At 36.7% G+C, this 25,135-nt stretch overlaps 3 protein-coding genes across 3 annotated transcripts; 1 reads left to right on the top strand and 2 right to left on the bottom strand.

Annotated features, from left to right (window-relative positions):
* Positions 1-502: 502 nt before the first annotated feature.
* LOC126755621 (PX domain-containing protein kinase-like protein) lies at positions 503-5,758 on the bottom strand. The gene is made up of 8 exons (XM_050468323.1): positions 5,421-5,758; positions 4,899-5,184; positions 3,864-4,284; positions 3,617-3,795; positions 3,316-3,555; positions 2,934-3,250; positions 2,660-2,870; positions 503-2,603 (listed from the first exon to the last, which is right to left on the bottom strand). Exons 1-8 carry the CDS (start codon positions 5,520-5,522, stop codon positions 2,374-2,376), a joined length of 1,986 nt encoding a protein of 661 aa, XP_050324280.1. The 5' UTR covers positions 5,523-5,758; the 3' UTR covers positions 503-2,373.
* Positions 5,759-5,957: 199 nt separating this feature from the next.
* On the top strand, positions 5,958-7,534 carry LOC126755625 (COP9 signalosome complex subunit 4). The gene is made up of 2 exons (XM_050468333.1): positions 5,958-6,671; positions 6,732-7,534. Exons 1-2 carry the CDS (start codon positions 6,111-6,113, stop codon positions 7,392-7,394), a joined length of 1,224 nt encoding a protein of 407 aa, XP_050324290.1. The 5' UTR covers positions 5,958-6,110; the 3' UTR covers positions 7,395-7,534.
* Positions 7,535-8,929: 1,395 nt separating this feature from the next.
* Positions 8,930-24,952, bottom strand: LOC126755618 (acetyl-CoA carboxylase). Its single transcript, XM_050468317.1, has 20 exons — positions 24,772-24,952; positions 24,396-24,661; positions 22,754-22,878; positions 17,678-18,044; positions 17,066-17,354; positions 14,320-16,975; positions 14,072-14,246; positions 13,727-13,998; positions 13,405-13,663; positions 12,971-13,333; positions 12,598-12,900; positions 12,356-12,526; positions 11,864-12,292; positions 11,720-11,807; positions 11,461-11,637; positions 11,069-11,262; positions 10,597-11,007; positions 10,173-10,520; positions 9,976-10,110; positions 8,930-9,906 (listed from the first exon to the last, which is right to left on the bottom strand). Exons 1-20 carry the CDS (start codon positions 24,902-24,904, stop codon positions 9,769-9,771), a joined length of 7,299 nt encoding a protein of 2,432 aa, XP_050324274.1. The 5' UTR covers positions 24,905-24,952; the 3' UTR covers positions 8,930-9,768.
* Positions 24,953-25,135: the final 183 nt, after the last annotated feature.

Below are 25,135 nucleotides of genomic sequence, written 5' to 3'. Positions count from 1 at the left end.
GGCAGCCATTCGATCGTTCAGTTTGTTTTTTGGCAGATACTCAGCAAAATTTTTGCGTCGAATATGATGCCTTGCATATGCTATGGAGATCCGATCTGAAAAATTTCTTCGGGGATTGCATTATTGCCTTAGACAATAGCCCATGTCAAATTTTGTGAAGATATCTCGTCAAACGAAAAAATTTTCTAAACAGGTAGTTTACACCGATCTTACAGCTTGTATGACAGCTATGTATATGCTATAATAATAAAAATAAGTAATAAATATAAAAGAACAAAAACATATTACGTTGCTTAGTGCAATTTCAGTTTCAAATGTCAGCCATAACACAACGTTGTTGTGCCACCCACCTAAAAAATGATTTTGAAATATAATTTTCGCTAAAAGCGTTGAGTAATATGTAGTTGTAAATTTCACTAAATTAAATCGATAATTTTGTGGACATATTTACATAAATATATTTCGAGTATAGCATTCAATATTAATTCATATCACGTTGGTATATTTTTGTAAGATATTCAAGAAATTTATATATTTCAGGATTTTGATTTGAAAAATATCAACAACCTTTTGGTTGAATATTTTGTGCATATTGATTTGATTTTGCAGATTTTTTATGCTTATATGTGGTTAAATATATACTAAAGTGCGTTTTTGAGTGCTTATTCGTTATATTACTATTATATAGGTTTGTGTTACAGGTGTCGTGGCGAGTAGTGAGAGATGCGTCTAATGAGCGGCAGCTAGTGCGCCTAATATGTGGTGAATATTTTTGATTCTCAACGCTATTAGTTTATGTTAATGCTAGTTTATATTATTTTAGTAAAATTGTGCACATGTTATGTGTGGTGAATTTCTGAATAATTGTTTAAAGAAAATTATGAAATTAAAGTGATTTTGGTATTATATTAAGAGAGGGTTAAAAGTGGGTAAAAGTAAAAAAAATATTTCTAATAAAATTAAAAAAAATTAATAAAATTAAAATTTTATTTTTTTTTAATTAATAAAATTAAAAAAATAAAAATAAAGTTAAAAAATGTACTAAAATTAAAAAAGAAATAAATAAATAAAAAAAATTTAATAAAATTATAGAAATATTTTTAACAAAACTAAAAAAATGTAATAAGATTACATACATAAATATTAAAAAAAGACATATTTTTATATATTTTTTTCGATCATAAAAATACTGAATTTTCGAACCGCAACGAAAAGCAGTTCGAATTGGTGGAAATGTGCCTAAAAGCAGGCAAAGTTTTTAAAATTAACAATAATTAGTGAACAAAAAAAATCTACACAAATTTGACAGGTAATAATCATTACGAAAAATCTGCGCATTTGAATGGGAAGATAAGAAAATAATACACATTTTTTTGTGTTTCAAAATTTGTTGTTTATAAAGGAACTGTGTGTTTCTTCTATTATAGTAAATAAATGTATGCATGTACAAATTTCGTTTCAGTTTCGAGAATACAATGTTGAAGAAAATTATACTTATGATTAGAAATAATAAAGCTGGTCTCGGAGAGTACATAAAGTATACAAAATCATATTTAACAAAGACAATAATATTTAACATGAAACAAGAAGCAAATTGTGCACCATTTTGAGGAGAATTTTAAACCCAAATATAATTTTTGGAATGATTTTTCAGATTTAAGTAAAAGTATTTTAGCTGCAAACTTTTGTTAAGTCTTTCAAAGTATCAACAAAAAAAGAATACTATAAATTTCACAAAGAAAATTTTTGCAAAAATAATTATTTTGCTTTCATTTAACATTATTTTAATAAAAAAAAGTAATTAAAAAACAACAAATCACTAATATTTAATACATATTTTTTATGGCTCTTGATTAATTGTGACAAATATGTAGAAAGCGTAGATGCACGCTTTGTTTACAAACACAACACCACACTTAATGTACATACATATGTATAGACTATATTTTTATACGAATTCCTCTAATATTAATCTCTATTTTGTTTACATATTTGGTGAAGTACAGTGTGGATTAATTACATTAAACAGGTGTTGCATGCTGAAGAGCATTCTCTTACTTTAGTTTACATTACATATATGTATGTACGTTAACATCGATACTAGTACGTGTAAAATTCATATATGTTATTGTTTACTTTGTGTTACTATATTTATTTGATATTAAATTTAGATGCTGCATTTTAGAAAGTGTGTTATATTATAAAAGCTTTTATTCTGGAGGTGGTGATTGAATTTGGCTGGAATTATTGTGCATGAAACAATATGAAAAGGAACAGTTAGCTGTTATCCTCTTCACCACTCTTTATAGCATACATAGTTATAGTTGCCTAAACTTGTATATGCTATATACTAAATAATCTGTTTACTTATTTCTAGTCATTAGAGCGCACTTTACGCAAAGAACCACGATTAAATTTACAAATCGACTCTAAGAGTGCCGAGCGTGTTGGATCACCGCTCTGCTCGACGTCTGTGGAAATATTTGGTGTTGACGCTTGTCTTTCGACATTTGCCAAAAATGTGATTTGCTTTGTGGCAGAATGTGGCTGCTCCTGCTGTTGTTCTGGTGCATTATGTTGCACGAACGGTGTTGGTGGTGGAGCTAAGGAAAACAAAAATTATTGCTGCCTTAAAACGGTGGTAACGCACTTTACTTACATTTTATGTCCGTGTTGGAGGAAGAGGGCGCCGCATTTGACTCCCTTGGCATATGCATACTTAATACGCTGTCCGTGCGCTCGAATGGTGTTACGCCACCAACAAATGTGCTAAGCGCTGCCGATCCACTAGCTGCGGAAAGTGACAAACGCCCGTTGCCCGCTTGCAATGAACCTTGCTGTTTCAGTTTTGACTGCTTATGCTCAAGTTTCTAATGAATAAATATAAAATAAAAATATAATTTTAATTTATTGCAAAAAAAATATATATATACCGCTCTTTGTTTCGATTTGCGTTTCTCCTCCTCGCAGCTCATCATCTCCTGCACACGCACAATGCGCTTTTGGTTTTTAACTGATTTTTGTTCTTCCCGCAGTCTTAACTCAGCTTTCAGCGCAGCTTGCTTTAAGAATTCCTTGGCGTTAAGCGACAATTTGAAATGCGTTCTCCGTGAATCTTCATTACAACAACTAAAACCGCCGGCAGCACTACTAGCATGTTGCGCAAAGAAATGGTGACTGATGAGTTGCTGTAGTGATGGTAAACCAGCTCTAACCGCCTCTTTTGACAATATACTCTCCAATAGGTTCTCTAAATAGAAAGTTTAAATACATATTAAAAATACGCAAATTAGCTACGATTTCCAATCAAATTACTTAAGGATTCGGGACATTCGTTAATTTGACGCACTACAGATTCCTGTAGTGGATAGCCCATTGCCATTTCGAACAGCACATGCCCAAAGCTGTATACATCTATAGCTTCCACTGAGTGGATTTTACTATGCTGCACAAAGAAAGGCCGATAGAAGGCGGGTACACCCAAAACGTAATTCTCGATGTCCAATAATTTAACGCAATCATCAACAATCACAATATTGCCAGCATGTAAGTGACCTGTAGGTTACGAAATATGTTGGAAATTACTTATACAAGTCTTCGCTAAACATTGCTTTACCATATGGATACCCTTTTGAATGTATAAATATTAAAGCCTCCAGTATTTGACGTCCATAGATCGCGACTTGTTTCATTGTTAATGCCGTTCTGCCCTTAGGATTGCCGTACTTGCTAAGGAATGGATTTTTTGGCGTTGCCATACAAAGTATATCCTTCAGAGTGCCTTGTTTGTAAAATCTGTTGCAGGTGACATGGTATTTATATCTTATGAACAATTAAATAGCAATTTGTATTTTGTGACTTACCTACGCACAGCTATGCAGCCATTCTCGTTGTGTGCCGCGTAAACGATTGTCTCGATATGCGGATGCTGTAAACCCAATAGACTCTTTAGTATGCCACCCATTTCCTTTTCGTCTATATATTTGTCGGGTCCGTATTCGATCCATTCTAAAACTAACTCAGAAGGATCCAAACTGCCACCATCTATTGATCCACTACTGCTGCCACCACCGCCGCCATTACTGCTCGATGAGGCGAAATGTTTGCCTTGATGTGTTTGTGAGCCACTTTTCACGAGTAACTTGTTTCCAGTCTTTTCCGGTGGTTTTGGTGAAACTTTGAAGTAATGTTTTCGTAAGCGCCAACCTATTGGACCAAGTGTGGTACCCAATGTCCATATACCCTCGCTGCGTAAACATAGCATAGCATTTTGCACTGCTTGATCTAAAAGGAACGATGTTATTGACATTGTAGAGAACTATTGAATTGCTATTTAAGACTAGAAATACACATAATTACATACCTATGAAACTATATCATACTTTTCATATATCAAGTACTTTTAATTCATATTTTTAGTAGGCATGAGACAAAGCTTTAAGGACTAATATACGTCTATTATTCAGAAAGCAACAGATGCGCATAACTGGTACACATACGTGTATATATGGCGAAACCCATGTATGACGTGTTCGTGTTGACATAAAGGTCTCCACAAACGCGCGACATACATACTTCCGTTTATAAGACAATGGTATACATATGTTTGTATACACGTATTAAATTTTCCATATCAGCAGCATGATACTTTAATGTGTATAATCCTTCAAACAATTTATAACATGTGTATTTACAAACACTCATATGCTACGCTATTTCATACGGGATTGGGTGCGCCTCATTACATTACACTAATTTTATAACACATATTCAATTAAACTTAATGACACCCTAGCGGCTTATGTTAGGAGACGTACTACTGCATACATACATATGTATATTACAACCAAGGTAATTAATTATAAATTATTTAGTAGTATAGACATTTAAGTACTTACCATGAAAGGATTGCGAGTAACTGTCCGGATCGACGAACCGTTTGGCTGGCAATGACGATGCCAAAATGGGATTCATTAGTACTGTATTTATGTAAACCTGTAATGCTTGTCTTCTTTCAGCTATGAAGTCTGGCCGCATATTACCGAAAAGCCGTTTGCCTGGCATGGGCAGATCGATACCTGATATGCAGAGGCATTTGTGCAACTCAGCGAAATCATTGTAGCGACGCAAAATCTTCCAACAATTTTCTTTATTTGCGCCACGCTGTAATCGCAATAAATACTCCTGGAATGATGGGACAAGTTTTACAATATGTGTGTTTAGTTGTGTACAATTTTATATTCTTCATCTATTTGATGGCATTGCGTTTACCCCCACCCGAAATTTCCACCTTACGGCGTCACTTAATATTGATTTTTCTATCACTGATACACTTCTACAAATCTAGTTACATACAGACATATCTGAACAGAAATTCATTTGATTTAAGTGTTTGATGAAAATATGATTTTTCTAATTACCGTGTGGCCGCTGACTTCCTGTGCTGTCTCAATTACGCAAATTATCGCCTGTGTGTCATCGAGTTTGTGTCTATAACCGAAAGCTCTCTCAAATATTGCCATTGGTCCTCCAAATAATCCTCCTAGAATATGGATCCATTTTCAATGCATACAATCCATACCAAGCGCACATCCGCCGCTAACTTTGGCAATTCTTTATGTTCACTGCTTAGTTAATGTATTATAGTTGTGCCATACGATTTAAAAGGTGTTATTAAATAAACCTGATCAGAAATTTTCACTATAACACCTGCTGACTTAAATGTGTAATCACTTCTGTGCACAATAGCTAATTGACTTTGTGAATGGTTCTAATTTATAAAAGGAAAAAGACAAAAACAAAGTACATATGCTTCCTCTTCTCGTAAAATTCACAATTACTTTGATAATGCTTTTATAAATAAATATTTCAGATTCAGAAATGGCAATGAAATTTAAAATATAAATAATGGTTATCCGGTAACACTAATTTAGGCAATATACATTTTCTCAACAAGTGGCAATCTTGTTAGAAGTCAATCTGTAAAGAAATTGCATGATAACATCAAATCGCAGAAACAAGGAGAAAACTAGTGTAAATAGATTAATAAGTTGCTATTTTTAATTTATACCCAATTTGTGGAAGTAATATAAAACATTAAACTCTACAAAATGTCAATCGGTACAAGTGCTCTGCGTACACAACTCATGGCGCTCGCTAACTTTTCTGGCACACACAAAGAGCAAGCAGACAAGTACCGGCAATTGCTAGTAATGGTGCTCAATAATACAGGAAGTGAACTGGTGGATACACTAAAGCTCTTTGTAGAAGCCATAGTCAATGAGCACGTCAGTTTGGTAATTTCAAGGCAAATACTAAATGATGTTAGCAACTCCTTGTGTAAATTGTCTGATGAAATTTCGCGACAAGTTTCTCATTTTACGCTGGAGAAGGTCCAGCCGCGTGTGATATCCTTTGAAGAGCAAGTAGCTGGAATACGACAACATTTAGCCGATATTTATGAGCGCAATCAGCTTTGGCGTGATGCAGCAAATGTGCTGGTTGGCATACCTCTAGAGACTGGGCAAAAGCAATATCCAGTCGGTTATAAGCTCAAAACATATTTAAAAATTGCCAGTCTCTACTTGAAGGATGATGATTCGGCACAAGCTGAGTTTTATATAAATCGCGCCTCCTTGTTGCAGACCGAGACAACCGATGAGGAGTTACAGGTAAATATTTAACCTAAATTTAAACACAGGAACATAGGCAATTCTAATTTTCTTTTAAAGGTGCTTTACAAAAAGTGTTACGCTCATGTCTTGGATTATCGTCGAAAATTCATAGAGGCTGCACAACGGTATAATGAACTGTCCTATCGTAAAACGATGAGCGAAAGTGATCGTATGGATGCATTAAGGAGCGCTTTAATTTGCACGGTGTTAGCATCTGCTGGGCAGCAGCGTTCTCGCATGTTGGCAACATTATTCAAAGATGAACGTTGTCAACAACTGCCAGCCTATGCTATACTTGAAAAAATGTATTTGGATCGTATAATTAGACGGTCGGAATTAAAAGAATTCGAAGCGTTGCTACAACCGCATCAAAAAGCTATAACCGTTGACGGTTCATCTATTCTAGATCGCGCTGTATTTGAGCATAACTTGCTTTCCGCTAGTAAATTATATAATAATATTACATTCGAAGAGCTAGGCGCATTACTTGATATACCCGCTGCAAAGGCTGAAAATATTGCTTCGCAAATGATTACCGAAGAACGTATGAACGGTCATATAGATCAAATATCCGGTCTTGTTCATTTTGAAAGTCGTGAGGTGCTACCACAATGGGATCGGCAAATCCAATCGTTATGCTATCAAGTAAACTCCATTATTGAAAAGATCGCCGCGGCTGAGCCGAACTGGATGACAAATACACTGGATACTTTGAACTGATACATTTAATTGAAATATCTTATCTATTATACACACGAGACATTTTCAAAGAGATATGTTTGTTTTTGGGTTAAAATTTCTTTTGAGACGTCCTCATATTTCACATTAATTTAATAAAAAATAAAAGAAAAATTAAAGGACTGGAAGAACAATTTTACATTATAATTGAATTATAAAAAATTTTGATTTTGATTTTTTCCAGAGATTATAGTTGCACTAGTGTCTATACATAATAATGGGGTAATATTTCATTTTCACGACAGTCGGGTCTACCTAACCAGAATTTTTATCCGGCCAAGGACTGTCAAGTCGGCAGAATTCCGCCAACAACAACAACACAACAGTAGGGTAATATTTATTTGCAACATTTCATCAGATTTTAGACAACGGTTTAAAACTTGTAGTACCCCTCTTTTGTTGAATTAATTAATATATTCCACCCTATAAATCTTATTACGCCCCAAGTGGTTCTGGATAATCCTGCTCTGTAAACAACCCTCAGAATACATAATTCAAAAGATCGTTAAAGGATTTAGGACTGCTTGAGTGTCTACGTTGACAGGCTCATTATCAAAAATAGGTATTTTATAAATAAAAGGTCCCAAATTTACTTTTGAATGTGTAGGTGGAAATGAAAAAATCATTTCAAATGTATTTTTTATGTTTTGAATTTGAATTTGATTCCAAGCCTTATTACTAAAACTCCGGTTTGCACGATGTAATCGGAACCGACCCGCATTTTCATCCGGCCAAGGACTTTAAACTTAAAAGCATTGCTGAAAGAAGAAGATGGCACCCGTTTCTACAGTATTCAGCTCTTCCGGTAGAATAATTGAGTTTATAAATATTTCAGCCGAAAACAGTCGCTTTGCCAGTTAAAACCACTACACCATTGCTACAATAACAGCAGCAGCTATGTTTAGTAAATTAATTTTCACAAGTTCTCTCCTGCCCATTCAAACTGATCGATCGAAATAAGGTTCAACTTATAAAAACTTGATTTCGAGATTTGACACACATTATTGTCTAAGAAAGAGCTACATTTAGATATATAGATAAATAGACAAGGATTGCATAGCGACTCACCTAACCCCAGCATATTGATATATTTCAATATACTGCTAGATGTTAGTAAGGCGATGTGCTCCCTATTTGGAAAGATGGATTCCAGGGCCCTTGCCCTTCGTCTGCAGACTGCTGTCCATTCAATTAGCAAGTGTTCTAGAGTCGCAGTGTCCTGCACCAGTAGCAGAGACTGCCTTAAGTGCCGCAAAGCTACAATTACCAAACATATCATTTGGATCGGACTACTATAGCATATAGCTACTGTAGCATATAAACTGTCATTCAAACGGACGGTTCACAAATTAAGACAAAAATTTTCATATCAGTTTTTGTTTATTTGTTAAGTAACCGTAATTTGACTAATTGTTTGTTTATATCAAAGAACGTGGCCTAAAGAACTGGAAAAATATTTCCCATTGGATGCAAACCGTTGGCCGGTTACTTTTTCAGAATGAGTTATACTCAAAAAATTCAATGCCAATATATTTATTTACTAATTTATATTTCCATTTATTATATAGTAATTAGCCTTAGGCTTGACATAATTTTAGTGTCTGTGGATAATTTAAAACTTGCTTTATTTTATTTTACAATAGTTAACATCCACTTTGTTCGTTAATTCACAATTGTTATACAACTAAATATAGTATGTATGCATTTGAAAAGTTTTCTATTTACTATATTAAGGGTATCTTTCTAATTATTTTTCATAATTTTTTGTACATTTTTAACAATTCAAAAAAAAAGTATGCTATAAGATACACTGTACTAAACTAAATATCAAACATGGTTTGTACACCCCTCTTTATGTATTATTTTACGTATATAATGTAAATTGTAACTAGTCATATAGTATTGTGCTGCCATTCGGATTATTACTTTCAGTTATTTTTTAGTATTTATTTTGCTTACAAATAGGAAGAGTAAAAGAGCACATAAACAAGCCGTAGATACATATGTACGTTTTATATTAAATAAATCAGTATTTAATAAAGCCAATGTATTGTACATAATAATAAACTAAATTAGAGAAAAACAAACAATTTGCATTAACAAAGCGCATATGAAGTGTGTAGGACGAAGCTATAGCGAGACGTTGGTCGCTCATTTTATGTACGCTTATCTAAGTATTTACAGTACCGTATTGCTACGTAAGAGACTAAACTTCGTTGCGTGTTGAAGTTGTGGATGATGAGTAGAGTATGTATGTACGCATGTATTTGGCCACACAAACGATTTGAATGTTAATACATTATTAACGCATGTCTGATATACAAACAAATACGCATATGAATTAATATGCGCGATATCATCCCTGCGTATTTGATGCTGTCGTCTCCTCATTCAACTCCAATTGTGTTAATGTGCGCACCACAGCACCGCGATTCATAGGCGTGAGGCCTTGGCATATGCTTACAACAGCATCTAACGAGACATCCGGGCAATCCTGAAATAATTTAAAAGCAAGTGTAAACATATGGAAAATACTATGAGCTACAATGTAAAAAGAAAATACCTCAAGCATTTCGGTGATTTTCGAGATTACCGCATTCTGTTTCACAGCGTTTATATTCTTCGTGACCACAGAGTCTGGCCGTTTCTGTTCCTCATACCAATGCACCATCTCTTCGTTTTTATCCCAGATATACGCCTAGTTGGAGAATAATTACCATTAATAAAAATTAATTTCACAGTTTTTTCGTTTGCACTTACATCCATGGCACCACGATCTTCCACCAACCAGCGACGCAACATTTGTTTGGCTTGACCCACCGAAAGGCTCTCTTGCGCCTTCATTATTTTCTTTATGTAAGCATCCTCGAGCAGCAAACGTCGCAAGCGCCAATGTAGCAGACGTCTAGAATCGCGCCACGGTATAATTTCGCTGATACATTCCTTTTCCAGCATACGTTCGGGCGTGTCATGCAGATCGGCAAAGTGCACAGCTACCGTGTGATAAACGTGCGTCAATTGTGAGATGCGTGTCTTTAGTTTTTCCTCAACCACGGCGGCTTTGATTTTATCGCCGGTAGAGATTAATTCTTCTAACTCTTTTTTGAGCTGCAAATAAAATACAAAAAAATCAATAAGTTTTAGCATATGTTTACACACAAAACCGTTTATGGCGCCAACTCACCGCAATGGTTGTTGTATCCAAGCGATGAATTGTCTTTAACAAATCCTTCTCTTTGTACTTGATTTCGACTAAGCCCTCCGGCTCCAAAATACCACCACGTGCCTCTGGATCTGCATAGGTTTCCATATAACGTGGATTAATCAGTGAATCCAAGACGGCCCAGGCACCACCACGCAATTCTGCATTTGGTGGTAGGTAGATGATGACCGGTTTTTTGTATTCACGCAAGCCATCCACAATGTATGCGCCGAATTTAAGCACTTGCTCGTACATGTCCTTCATGCCGCCGGAGAAACCACGCCAATTAGCAAATATAACCAATGGCAGCTCTTCGCGTCCGAAATCTTTAATGGCCTGCGCTGTCTTATATGAAGAATCTGGATACCAGACTTGTCCGGCTTGTTGAAGTGTCTGAAATGTGGTTTTAGTTAAAATCGTATCGCATCTTTCTTGCAAGCGTCGAAATGCTTACTTTGGCTTCAGAGTCTAAATTAGCGGGATCGGCTGGTAGTTCCACCTCAACCGTACGAGTTTCAACAGCAATAACACCAACCGGTACACCACCCAAGCGGGCGCGTCCAGTTACAACCGTTTTCGCCCAGGTCGGCATAATTTCAGCCCAACTGTCACGATCGAAGAAGCCATTCTCCCATTCGTTGGGATTAACTAGACAATTGAACAAATGGAAAATTTTTTAAATGTAATTTTCATACCAAAAAAAAAAAAAATTATAATAAGAAGTAATTAATTATAAGTTCGGACACAACTAAAATTTTGTTTTTTGGGTGTCAATGATTCAATCCAAACATAATTGAGAAAACTAACACAACACATAACCTTCAAAATAACACAATCAATAATTACCTGGATTCACGCGTCCGGCTAACATCCATCTTGGGTCATATGGCGATTTCGTTGGCATAAAATCTACAGAGCGATCAATGCGATCGTTTGGCAATACAATCGGCAAATCACAACCGATGTATGCTGGAATGTATGAAAGCCATTGAAGAAGCGTATACACACCGTCGAGATCCATGGCTGTTAACGGTAAATAATTTGCGTTAAATTTCGATATAAAAACAAAAGCGAAAAATATAAACAACAAATTCTGGAAACACACCTTCAGTCTTATGTGTGACACCGTTGTTGTACATGATTTGCACACCACCCAATTGATTGTTGGAAGCGTACACTTTGCGACCAAGCAACTGTTAAATAAAATAACATGAATTAAAAGTATTAGAAAATCAGAAAGCTTTCACACCTTATTGAGCGCGGCATAACCAGTCAGTATAATGTGCGAGTTATCAATTTGTATGACACGTTGACCCAAGCGCACCAAATACGAACCGATACCAATGGTACGGCACGTCACCAAAGACATTGTGACAATTTCATTATACGCCTGCGATGTCTCACCGGCAATCAAACCGGCATGGCGCAAGTTTTCCACACCCAAACCGTCCTCCTTGCCGATAATGTCGGTAATTTTATAGCGCGGTTCACCCTCATCTTCGATCAGTATGGCGCGTACCGAATTCAAATTGGCGATTTTACTATAATCCTCTGTGGACAGATAGAGATATTTGAAACCCTTGTCGGGCTCTTCGGGATCTTCCCATGCCACTCTAAACAACGATTTCACCTCTTCGGCTAAACCGATGCGTGCGCCACTGTTCACCGAAATGTAAATCTGAAATGTTAGCGGAGCATATAATAGAGCAAGAAGATGTTATGAGTAGAAGCGCAAATTTACCCTTGGCACTCTTCTGCTGCGTGCTAATTGCGATGCCTTATTGAAGAGTATATCTTCTTTGATGCCGAAAGAGCCCATAAAATATGTCAAGTCATTGGCTATCACAATAATTTCACGGCCCTCTGGGTACTCGGGTGTGGCCAGTACAATACGCCAGGCAACCATGCCGCACTGCGTTGCAAAGGTAATTGGGGAATGTTAGGTTATTGAGATTATAGTGAAAATGATGGTGAAATGCTCACATTGTTTTCGCCTGGTAGGCGCTGCATCTCAACGAGATTATCATCATCCAATACCAGTTCCATGCATTCAATCAAAATTTTATCCGGGATTCTGATATCCACAGTGGGACGTGCCTTTGAGTATTCCTTCCAATGGCGCTCGGTCATTTGGCGGAACATATCGGGTATGTCATACACATATGTTGTGCCATTCTGTTGCGCCTGGAAGCGTTTTTGTTGCAGAAAATCTTTGGTCATGTACGGTGTAGAAATCGGATGACCGTGTAGTGATCCTTGCTTTTCGCCGTAAGCCTTGAACTTGATCTAATACAAAAGTGTGAAATTTCTTTACTATTTACAAAGTCAAGCTTCAAACTATATGCGAGGTACTTACAATGCCCGTCTCTGGATCGGTGACCTCAGTGTACATGGCAATGTCTAAGAAGTAACCCGAGTCATTGGCAATACACAAGCGTATGGCTTGTGTTGGTGATTGCGGTGATTGTCTGATCAACATTTTCAGCTCAGCTTGCAGTACGCGTAGTTTCCAAAGACGTGGCCCGTAGCGCATGATCATTTTTGTAACGGATTCCTCGATTTTCGCCGGATCCATTATAACGGTTGGCACGAAATTGAGGAAAATATGATTGCAATCGGTGCGTTTAGCGTGCGGGTGTGAGAACGCCACTTCGAGTTCGTCCATTGATTCGAGCAAAACACGCTCACCTTCGTTTTGTAAATATTCAAACGATGCTTCCTAAATGAAAATAGCAGATAAAGCAGGGTTTAATGGCGGAAAAACATTTATTTAAACTATTTGAAATCTACCTTGGTGATCAGATCCGAATGTCGTATAATGGAACGTATGAAGAAACGGTAATCGGTGACCTCTTGGCTCTTCGACCCCTTTGCTCTGCCCAAATAGAGATGCATTTTTTGATTTGCAGTTGGCAATGCTTCCAATTGATACGATTTCATACGATTCAGTTCGAGTTGGAAGGCACAAGCGGGCTCCAAGTGACGGTATATTCTATCCTCTTCGAAATTGTCGCGGGCACGGTAGGTGAAGAATTTCGGGAATTGGCGTCTATAAATGTGTGCATTTATGAATTATTCAGTTTATATATAATTTAGGAGAATATTTAATTACTTTTTCAAAGCGGCAAATGTTATGCGACGAATGCGGCGCTGGAATAGCTCATCACGGTGCTCTTTACAGAAATTTCCAAATATGTGCGCCATTTGCAAATCATCCATATCACCGTTATCACGTACGGCAACACTAATAATGTGAATGGGTTCGGTGGATTTTGCCTCTTCCACAGCGTTGGCGCGTGTAATGGGATCGGAAAGCGAGACATTGATGGATGTGCTTAGACGGCCGTCAGAAATGGAATCAACGGCATCAACAGCTTCTAAAATCTGCGGATAATCAAGCCAGAGCACAATGAAAGTAAGTGATGCATTTTGTAGCAAAATTGGGATTTTATATTACCTTTGCGCTAACAAAGGCAGGTGAGGCATAGTCCTCCAACAGATCCAAAATTTCATCCGAGTGCATTTCGAAGTGATCAAAAGAATCGAAGGCTGCCATGCAACCGGTACGCATGAACGAAGAGCCGAGTAGTTTTTCACGAGCTTCGCCATCTTGCAGCATGCGTGGGAAGAGTCTGCACAACGTTATGAAATTTATATTTTTATTGCAATAGTTTAATTAAGTTAGTGATAATTTTGCGTACATACCTATTTGGATGTGCGGTGGGTAGCAAAAATTGGAAGTGCACCAAGGGCAAACCGCCAGACAACTCCAAGTGCTGCAAGCAGGTGAGTTCGTATGAAGTGTAGGCACGTCTCACGTACACCTCCAAAGCAGCATTGCAGACTTGACGATTCGTGTGATAGAAGAAGTCGTGTAAGATATCAAATATCGATGTTTCGGACAATATCAGGCGTTGCAGATTCTCCGGATGGAAGTCATGTCCGTACATATCGACTGCGGATAAGAAAATCGATTCCATTTGATTGTGACGCAGTTCATAGGCGGGTTGATGGGCGGCAATTAGTACTTGGCGACAACGCAATGCGACGCGCGAGTGTTCGGCACGATTTAACGAAGTCAATTCGCTCAGCGTATTTGCCAGCTCATCAGTTAGACCCGGTTCAAATGACCACAGATGATCGATCAGCAGTGTGACTAGTAGATTCTTCTTCGAGACTTGCGCATGCGAAAATATAGTGTTCACGACCTTCTGCATATCATCCTTGCTGTTCTCACGCACCAAAGCGACACATTTATCATAGTGACCATGTTGGAACTGCGACTCTACTTCATAGTATTGACGCAATAATTCATGTACGACGGCCTTCATGCGCCCCCTGATACCGTTGCGATAGCGTTGCACCAGCTGTACAATACTCTGCGTGGTGAGGAAAAAGACATCGCGATCAGTGCGCTTTTGCAATGTAGCAGCATGGCTATCAATGACTGCGGCAATTTGTTGCGAGGGGAATTGGGCAAGCACACTGGTGATGTTACGCTCATACAGAGTCATTAGCTTGCGTATTTTCTTCTCCACAGACACAGGTATGCGGCCCGAAATGGAGGCGATCACCTCTTGCAGTTCGAGCAGGGGCAATGAAGCATCGCGCAAGCTGGTCATGAACTTTTCAATAACATCGCGCAAACGTTGTGCATTATATGGTTCGGGTAGACAGTAACCGGCCAAGGTATTTTCCAAAATGGATTTGTACAAGTTGTGTGCACGATTCAGCTTCTCAGGCACTTGTGGATTCTCAGATAGTGGGAAGGGATTCTTGTAGGGTTGTGCTTTAGTTACCAATGAGGGATCATCTAATTCCAAATGGCCTAAAAGGGAGCCAGCATCGAGCACTGCACCGGGGCGACGTAAGAATGAAACTGTGCCCGCTTCTTGGGAAGTGAGTGTCATAACCATTTTCATAACCTCAATTTCGGCGTAGGCTTGTCCTTTAGCAACGTGTGCGCCATCTTCAATCAACAAATTAATCAACTTGCCAGCAGATGGACTGCGTAATAGTGAGGGATCGTTTTCTTTCTCAAAGACACAAGTTTGATTACCGATTACCACACGATAACGGTCTACTTCCTCTTTCATGTAAGTGGTATAAGAGGCACCTTCTAATGATATTAAGAGCCCACCATCAGACAAACGATGTATTTCCACTTCTTTGAAAGAGTTATTCATGAGTAGGAAGTAAGAGTTTGCACCACTTTTGGCGGCCTGCACCTTGTACCGCATACCCTCGTTTATCAGCTCTACATCGATTACATTTGTCAGAGTATTGGCGGCTTGTATCTGACCCTTCTCGAGTGATGTCTGAAAGCTGGAGAATGCTTCGCTGATCTGGCGATCCGCGATATGTAATGCACCGCAGACGACACCCAATAGAATATCGGGTTTCTCCGATTGTACACGTTCCGCAATCAAAGCATCCAACCAAGCAGTATCAATGGTGTTATCCAAGAAGCTGTTAGTCTCTAACAGTGTTATCAGATATTCAACGGTTGTGCGGAAATCGCCACGAATCGAAAGTTCCTTCAGCGCAATGACTAGATTTTCACGCGCCTGCTGACGATTTTCTCCCCAAGAGAAACAATGACCAAACTGAGAATCGGCATATTCATGCAAGCCACCCGAAGCAGCAACACTAAAGTAACCCCATACATTTTTACTCGAACGGAAATTCAATTCCTGCACTGTGCCTGAGCTGGGCTTGAAACCTTCGTCTGGATTTTCCGATGTGATACGTGCAGCAATTACATGTCCGGATGGTTGTGGTTTATTCTCAGGATTTTCGAAATCAATAACCGAAGAGCCCCACGGCGATTCGCCATATAAGAGACGAATATCTTTCAAACGATATAACGGTATACCCATACCAATTTGCAACTGGGCGGCAGGCAAATTCACATCTGCTACCATTTCTGTGCAAGGGTGCTCCACTTGTAGACGCGGATTCAATTCAAGGAAAAAGTATTGGCCATCTGAGTCATACAAATACTCCACCGTACCGGCGCTTACATAGCCCACCATTTTTGCGAGACGTACAGCGGCTTTCTCCATATCCTCAAACACTTCGGGTTGTGCCACAATCGCTGGCGCTTCTTCAATGATCTTCTGATGACGACGCTGTATCGAACAATCACGTCCGAACAAACTTATCGCATTGCCATACTGATCAGCAAGCAATTGCACCTCCAGATGTCGTGCGCCGCGTGCCAGCTTCATTACGAATATGGGTGAACCGGGAACTTCGGCCTGCACTTGACGGAAGAGCGCTGGAAATTCGGCTTCGCTGTCGACACGACGAATACCTTTGCCGCCACCACCTTCGGATGCTTTAACCATAACCGGGAAGCCTGTAGGAAAAAGTTAATAATAACAACAGTGTTAATTTTAATGAATTTTGGGAAAAATTATTTTAAGTTTTTCATAAAACTTTCGCTTACCAATTTTTTTTGCTGCTATCAGACCCTCTTCAGCGTTACTGACACAACCGCGTTGAAACAATTCACTCGAAATCTTAATTTTCTTGCCATTGTAATGCGCCTTCAGTCCGGTACCCGACCACGACAGCGTGGGTATATCAGCTGTTTGTGCGACAATCGAGGAGGCAACCTTATCACCCAGCGCCCACATAGCACGATCCGGTGGACCCAAAAAGACCAGACCCTGCTTATTCAACAACTCGGGCAATTTCGGGTTCTCCGAAGCATGTCCCCAACCAGCCCAGACAGCCTGCAAGAAAGTAGTCAAATTAACGTCGTATTGATGACATCGTTTATTGATAAATTGAGCACGTTAACATTGACAATGAAGTCAGTCTTACACGATGCGAGCAGTGAATAAAGATAAACAAAATGCAGCTTCCCATCTTGTTTACACTGAAAACCGGTTTTGTTATGTGAGCTTTACGCAGTTTCGTATTTAATTATTGTTGTTTGTTTGTGAGTTTTATTTTTTTTTTTTTGCTTTAAACGAATAACCATGAAAATGCGCGCTAATCGATCGTACGACATTATGAAATATAGTTAATATGCTTTACAAGTGCCTTCACTTACCTGAACTTGAGTCCGAAGTGCAATATCGACGATCAGCTCAACATTGGCATAGTTGTTGTTATTTGCTCCACCAGGTACGGGCACATAATGATCGGCCATCTTGATATACTCAGCATTGGCTTTAAGATCCTCTGGTGTGACCATTACCACAAATCGGACAGCACGTTCATTTTTGAACATCTCATAGGACCAACGACGTATCGAGCGCATACATTTCACAGCGGCAATACCGTTATTCGCGATTAGCACACGATTAATGACACGCGTACCACCAAACTTCTTGACAAACTCTTCCGGTGTGGCAATGTGAAAATCGCGGTCCTGATATCGATCCTGCCCCAGACCAGTGCCACGCGACATGCTCGGCCTAAAACCGAAAGACAGATGATGATTATGCATTTTGACCGAATTTCTAACTTAGCCAAACTACTAGTGTGAATGGCAACAAGTCAAAAAGGAAACTGAAAACGCAAGTGTAAACAACCAATTGGCTCGTCCCAAAAATGCACTTCACAACTTTTTTTTTTAATTTATTCGTTTAAAAGCAGAGTGTAAAATATTTTTTTCCACAAGATCACGGCATAAAATCAGAGACCAGTTTCTCTCGCCATACGCTCGGCCGCGATGGTGCAAATTGAATATGAAAAGAATACTGTAAAATTAAATAAAACCCAGAAAGCTCATAAATGCCTACATACATATGTACATACATATGTACTTCTGCATTTACATATGTACATACATGCATGGCTAACTAGTTTGTTGATATTTAAGCTTTGTAAAAGAGAGCGAGTGGAGAATAGAAATCGAGTCACAAATATTCGGCATCAACTTTATTTTGTTGTCAAAATTATGTGGGATAGCAAAAAAAAAAAATTAAAACAAATAAGGCTATGTGATGGCTTCGTAATCTGCGGTTGGTCATTAATGTCTTCCGACGTAAATGGCAAGCGGCAGTGACAGTGTGATGATGGTAAGCAAATTTGGTTTAAAAAAATATAATGTTTTAGAATTCAGTTTGAGGGACATTAGTTTTGAAAGGAATTCAATTTTTTAAAAACATATTAAAAAAAATATTGTTTGTACAGGTTAGGGTAATGTTAGGTTAAGATAGCCGATTAAATTTTTTTTTTTCAAAAAAACACCCATCTTTTTTCCCTTCCCTTCAAAGATATTATTTTTTTAATTTATATACATATGTTTGTACAATAGTATATATACTTTTTTATATTTGATTCATAAAGTAAATTATTAAAAAAAAAAGTTAGTCGGTTTCATTAGCAATCTGATTAATAATTTTTTTTTCATTTCATTTATAATTGATTTCAACAATTTTTTTAATTTTTTTTTTTATTTTATTCTAATTTTGTGACATGTTATATTTCGCAAATAATAAATTTAAGCAAAAAAGTTTTGAATCGTACGAAATGAAATAAAACCGGCTAAAAATTAAAAATTGTTTTATTTTCAAACCGTGTTTAATCTAAACCATATAAAACAGAATTTCTTATTTTTATATTCTAAAAAAATAAAAAAAAATAATAATCTTATTAAAAATATTTTTTCTAGATCTACGTCATATCTTTCTTCCCTTCATTAGTCACTCTTTTAACATTTATTAAATACAATTACCACAACTCTCTTACTTGATATCATAACAACATAAAACTATTATTACATATACATATGTTATCACTGATAAGGCATAGTTTGTAATGGCCTACTTCAGGGTAGCATGTAATTTTGGTGTGTAGGTATCTCTTAATGGCCGAAGTGATTGACGAATTAAAAAAATTGTTTATTCCATAGAATTAAGCATTTAGTTCGTTTTGTTATCGATAAAATTGTTAAACAAAATTTCAAAACTTTATTTACAAAAAAAAAAAAAAAATTAATTAAAATAATTTTATATATACATAATATGTATATGAAGGCTGTATATGAAGGTTGAAGGCTGTACAAAAGTGTAATAAATTTTTAGTGAAAGAAAGCTTTTAAAATTAGTAATTTATTCAAAAAAAATTATGAATTATTTGAAAAAAAATCTATAAAAAATTAAAAAATCCTTCTAAAATTAATGAGTAAAAGTTGCTACCAATATAACATTTTTATTAATATTTGTAAAAATCTGCGAAAAAGTAACTCTTACTGTCAACATTGTGCATTAAATAGAGAATAATATCCTTTTCAGCATCATACTAAAACCGCAATTTTAAATATAAATAAATTTCTTGTGAGTTAATAAACAAAAACCGCGAAATACAATATATTATTAGCTATAAAATGGAAAATATATATTATTATAACTAATTTTTTAGAAAATGTAATCAAAAGAAAGTTCAAGTATAAGAAATGATACAAGAATTAGTAATTTTTAGCAAAACTTTTAAAAATAAAGACTGCGGCTTCAATACTAAACAATTTCACATACATTTTTTGAGCAAATAAAAACAATTACTTTCGAACTTTGCCTAACTGCAATTTTTACGACCACTTAAGAGTAATTCATTGCTTTTAATAAGTCATAATTTATTTTAACCTTTATCTTTTGTAACTTTCAATACACAGTGCCCCCATTTGAGTTTAATAAGTATGAGGTACGTACAATATACATATGTATGTAGTATGTGCGCACATTTAAAAGTACACGCAAGCAATTAGTGAGTAATAGTTATGTATATTTATATGAATGTACATATACACATGTAAGCATTACTTTATAGTCCTTTGCGCCTGCGATGGCGATAGTAAGGAGAGATCCGTTCTCTGTGTTGAGGATAAATTCATTTGCGATGAATTACGTCTAAAATCAACATTATTGTTGTTGTTGCAATTGGCGCAAAAGTTTTTTTCCAATTGATTGTCGGGCGTTGCATGTTTAGCCGCATCACTTGTATGCTCATCTACAACAATGATGGGAGTTGATGCATTGGAAGGCACAGTTAGCTCTGATATAGCTGATTCCTCGTCGGCTGGTTCACCGATAGTGAAGCGTCTAGTGCTTGGTTTCATCATTTCAAATAACCACTTTAAAAACGCGACTAACATAAATGTTATATGCGTGCATAGGAATCCGGCAAAACTAACGACTCAACTTTTGCGACTTTCAAACACACCACATACATACATATGTTTGTATGTACACAGAGAAAATATCCTTGACAACGAGGAACCCACAATTAAACACAATTATACACTATAAGGTGGTTGCTTTCCACGGCGGTTACTGTAAATACACGTTAATAAACCACACGACACGACGTTCCAAGTGTAACTGACATTGTTACCGCAGTTACTGGTGTATAATTTCGTTGAATGCGAATATGGGTAAACATACGATTCAGGCGTGTACGATATGTGCACGTTTCAGCAAAAATTCTCACTCCCATCTGTTTGTGTGTACATACTACAAGTTTTTATCATTTATGTACGTAAATAGTTGGTGGCAGCCCCAATCAGCTGTGGCGCTCACCCTTGCTACATACATAAATGCATATCTACATATGTATGTACATACATACGTACGCACTTAAGTAACGATAAAATGTTGAAAATCATTTTGCCGTAGTCACCTGTAGCTGCTCAGTTTTGATATTGGCCGCAACAAACCGGTCGCTAAACGTATCCATCGCATATTTATGTCTGGCCCGTTTATTCATTCATTTACATTGCACACACTACATACATACATATATTTAAAGAATTTACTTTATTTTCTTAGCGGAAGTCAATGCGTAATAGCACAACAAATAAAATGACAGCAAAAATGATATTGACAATTAAACTAAAAAATGACAACCGCCGGTGGGGTATTAGGAATACAGTGTGAATTAAATACACCCGTTGTACTGTTTCTTTTTTTATGGCGCAGAGATTGCGCCCGAATGGCCACTCACTGCCGGGCGTTTTGCCGGCATATTCTCTTGTGCATGGTCTATTATTAAGCTCTCAGAGAATACTCTATGCTGAAAGTGTATTTTTGTATATTTGTATGTATATTGTTCCATATATATCAATAAGTTGTTATCATTTTTCTACAAGGAGAGCTTGCAATAGATCATATTGTGATCATATAATAATTCAATTATTGTTAAAGAGAGCATCATTTGGAGATTATATAGTATCTCTTACTTACTATTAGTATTACTTTTATAAATGTGCGAACATATTTGTGACCAATATTAGAAATGAAAACAAAAAGAAACGTTAACTTCGGCTGCACCGAATACCCTACACAGATGCATTTGTTATGCACTAAAAATGTATAAAAAGATATTTATCATGATTTTGATTGATCAGTTTGTGTGACAGCGAAATGATACAGTGGTCCGAACTGAATCATTGAATGTGCGGATATTGTAAGAATGTCTATACCAAATTTGGTGGAGATATCTCGCAAATAAAAAAGTTATCCATACAAGAACTAAAGTTTAATCGATTACTTTATACGGCAGCTATATACTATAGTGGCTTGATATTGACTGTTCCAATATTCGAGCAGCTTCAGAACGATATTTCAAAAATTGAGGGACTAGTATATGGTCAGATAGGCGGATATGGTTAAATAGACTCAGCAAACTTAGTGGAAAAGCTAGTGATCTCAGCGACATTTGGATTCAACAAGATGGCGCCACTTCCCTTGGAGGCACCTTGGACCTTGGAGCAAAACATCAGGCGTGTCATTCGTCAATTACAGTCGAAATGCTCGAAAGAGTCATCAAAAATTTGACTTAACGGATGGAAAATCTGAGACATAGCGTGTAGCGTGAAAGAGGTAATCGTAAAAAAAGCCAAAGAATATTCCTTCGAATATATTAAATTTGAAGTTTCTGTGCTTTTCTTAAAAAAAAAAAGTAGGAAGAAACCTCGAAATGGGTCACCTTTATAACTAACGCCTGCCTTGCAACTTATTATTTAAAATGAAATATTTTGATTTGGAAATATTTGGTTTCAACTGATTCGAGTTCGGCTCTCAAGTGTTACAAAAGGTAGGATTGTGAATATCACAACTCAAAAATAAAAAATGCTATTAAACAAAAAATATACATATAGAGGCATATTCTCATTTATGTGTACCTCAAACGTTTGCGACGTTCCATCAAATCAATTTGTGGACGAGTTTCATTTTGCATTTTTTGTGGGAATTCATCGCTAGCTTCGCTGACTTCATCAAGTCCATTGGCTGCGACTTCGTCTCCAACCTAAAATAAGAATTAAGCTTGTGAGTAAATATGATAAGTAAAATTAACAAAATTTACACAGAGTCAAAAAATATACATGTGAAATTGTCTTTTATCATATATCCCTGTATAAATTTTAAAGAAAAACGGAGGGGGGACCTAATCGGAAAATAAATATACAAGACTGCGAGAAGAAATTATTTCTACATAACCTTCAATACTCGTATAAAGTCGTCCAAATTTGTAGAATTTATATTACATTTGAATGTAATGAAAGAAGACAGTAAAAAACGAGTAGATACATACATATAGACATACTTTAAAAAGTGTACTTTGTTCTTTTTTTTGTTACAGCAACGTTTCCTAAGTGTACCTAGGTTAGTGTATTCACAAGTCATTATCGTTGCGATTGAACTTCGTTCCTTATACGCACTGTCGCTTACAGCAACAGTACAATACTTACATATACAGATGTAAGTGAGTCGTATGCATTTGCATTGTGTCCAAATTAATATGTTCCCAAGTACTGATGTTTAATTAAGCATAATTTAAAGTTCTTTACGCATAAAGTAAAAGCATATTTAAGCGTATTCGTAGACAGTGTGATTCAAAAGTGAAGGTACAGAATCATATTAATCTGAATTGCATTCGTACTCGGTTTTGTAGACTTAACTGTTGTGGAGAAAATTTTTGCGAAGCTTATACAAACTATTTTGTAATCGTTCATATGACTACAATGGTAATCGACTAAAATATATTTTGTTGTTGTTGTAACATCATAAGCGGTTACGCTATTGAGAAGATAGAACGTGCCTGGATGTAAATACGATTCAATTTAGGTTATGTAGACCCGACTACCGTTGTGGAAAGTGACAAATATCGAAAACTTAAGCAGAAGATTTCGTTTTTAAATGCGACAAAGGATCAAAATTATGTTATGTCTATTATACGGAGATAAATGAGTTGAGCTTCAAGTAAACAAAGAGATTCATAACATCCGTAGGATCCATAGCTCAAAATTATCGGATGAAAGCTCTCAGCTCAGAATCAGCAAAAAATTGACGGCGTCAAATAAAAAGTCCAAAACATTAATTTTGTAAGTGCTGAACTACTAAACAGAATATTTCATATATAATTCTCGACACTCTCTGTTAACAGTTCCTACGAGAGTCAGTTCAACGCAACCGGAACGGAGCCAAATATTAATCCACCCAAGCGCTGTCAATCTGAAATTTTTCAGTATTCTTTGACCTTCTAATGCTCTGTAGTATCTACTGTCTTTTGGATGTGCCCATTCAACTAACATGTGTAGCATAGAACTTTAACCAAGTGCATAAAGATTACGGTCCTTCAAAGTTGGATTAGTACTCCGTTAATATGGTTATAGCCCGCTATCTTGTTTCCAACGTCATTTCAAAGTCCTGTCACACATCAACGAGGCGAAGTCTTTAAAGAATTTATGCTGTCTACGAAGCTTAAGGGTTACTTAAGGGTAAAAACTTAAAAAAATATTTAGCTTCTCAAATGAATAAGCTTACCAGAAAGCTGGGACGCTCCGTAGATGTATCGTTGCTCATGCTGATTTCGATATTGCTACTTTCACTATTGTTACTACTCAATTCAAGGTTATTACAATGCTTGTGGTTTAGTTGACCGCTGTCAGCAAAGTCGTTATGATTATTCTCTATTGTGATATTCTCATTCGAAAATTGTACTTTCTTAATGCGGTTCACACAATCACTGTGGTTGTTGCTGCTGCTGTTTGATGACGGTTCCTTTAGCGGCTCACCCGATGTTTTGTTATCTGTAAAGTGAGAGCAGAAAAAAGATGAAATTAAAATTATTTCAATTGTACTTGCCCCGACGTTCACATAATGTGTTTATATAATATAATATTTGCTTTAACATAAGTACTTTTTATGCTAAGCTGCTCGCCATATACGACGACTTGATTGCTACGATTAGCGTTGTCCGAGCGCGAAATCGCTGACAATACGATTGTTATGGCGAGACATAATGTTGTCAGTATTATGATGATGATGAGCATCGATTAAGGTGAATATTTGGGTATGTTGCCACAGCAAGATGTGTGTGAGCCTGTATATCGTCTATTGAAATTTTATTTTATTTTTCTATTTTCGCTTTCGTTTACGTTTACGCACGTTACGTTCGCAGTTGTTGTTGTTAGTAGAATATGTTTACTTCTAGTTTACTTATATTAATTTGTTTTTGTTGTGTTAATAACGTTAGACTGACATGAGCATTGAAGCGTTCGGTG

The sequence above is a fragment of the Bactrocera neohumeralis genome, chromosome 4 (genome assembly GCF_024586455.1).
Source record: "Bactrocera neohumeralis isolate Rockhampton chromosome 4, APGP_CSIRO_Bneo_wtdbg2-racon-allhic-juicebox.fasta_v2, whole genome shotgun sequence".
NCBI lineage: Eukaryota > Metazoa > Arthropoda > Insecta > Diptera > Tephritidae > Bactrocera > Bactrocera neohumeralis.
Note: the sequence above shows the minus strand (reverse complement) of the source record. Positions and strands in the feature narration are given on the sequence as shown.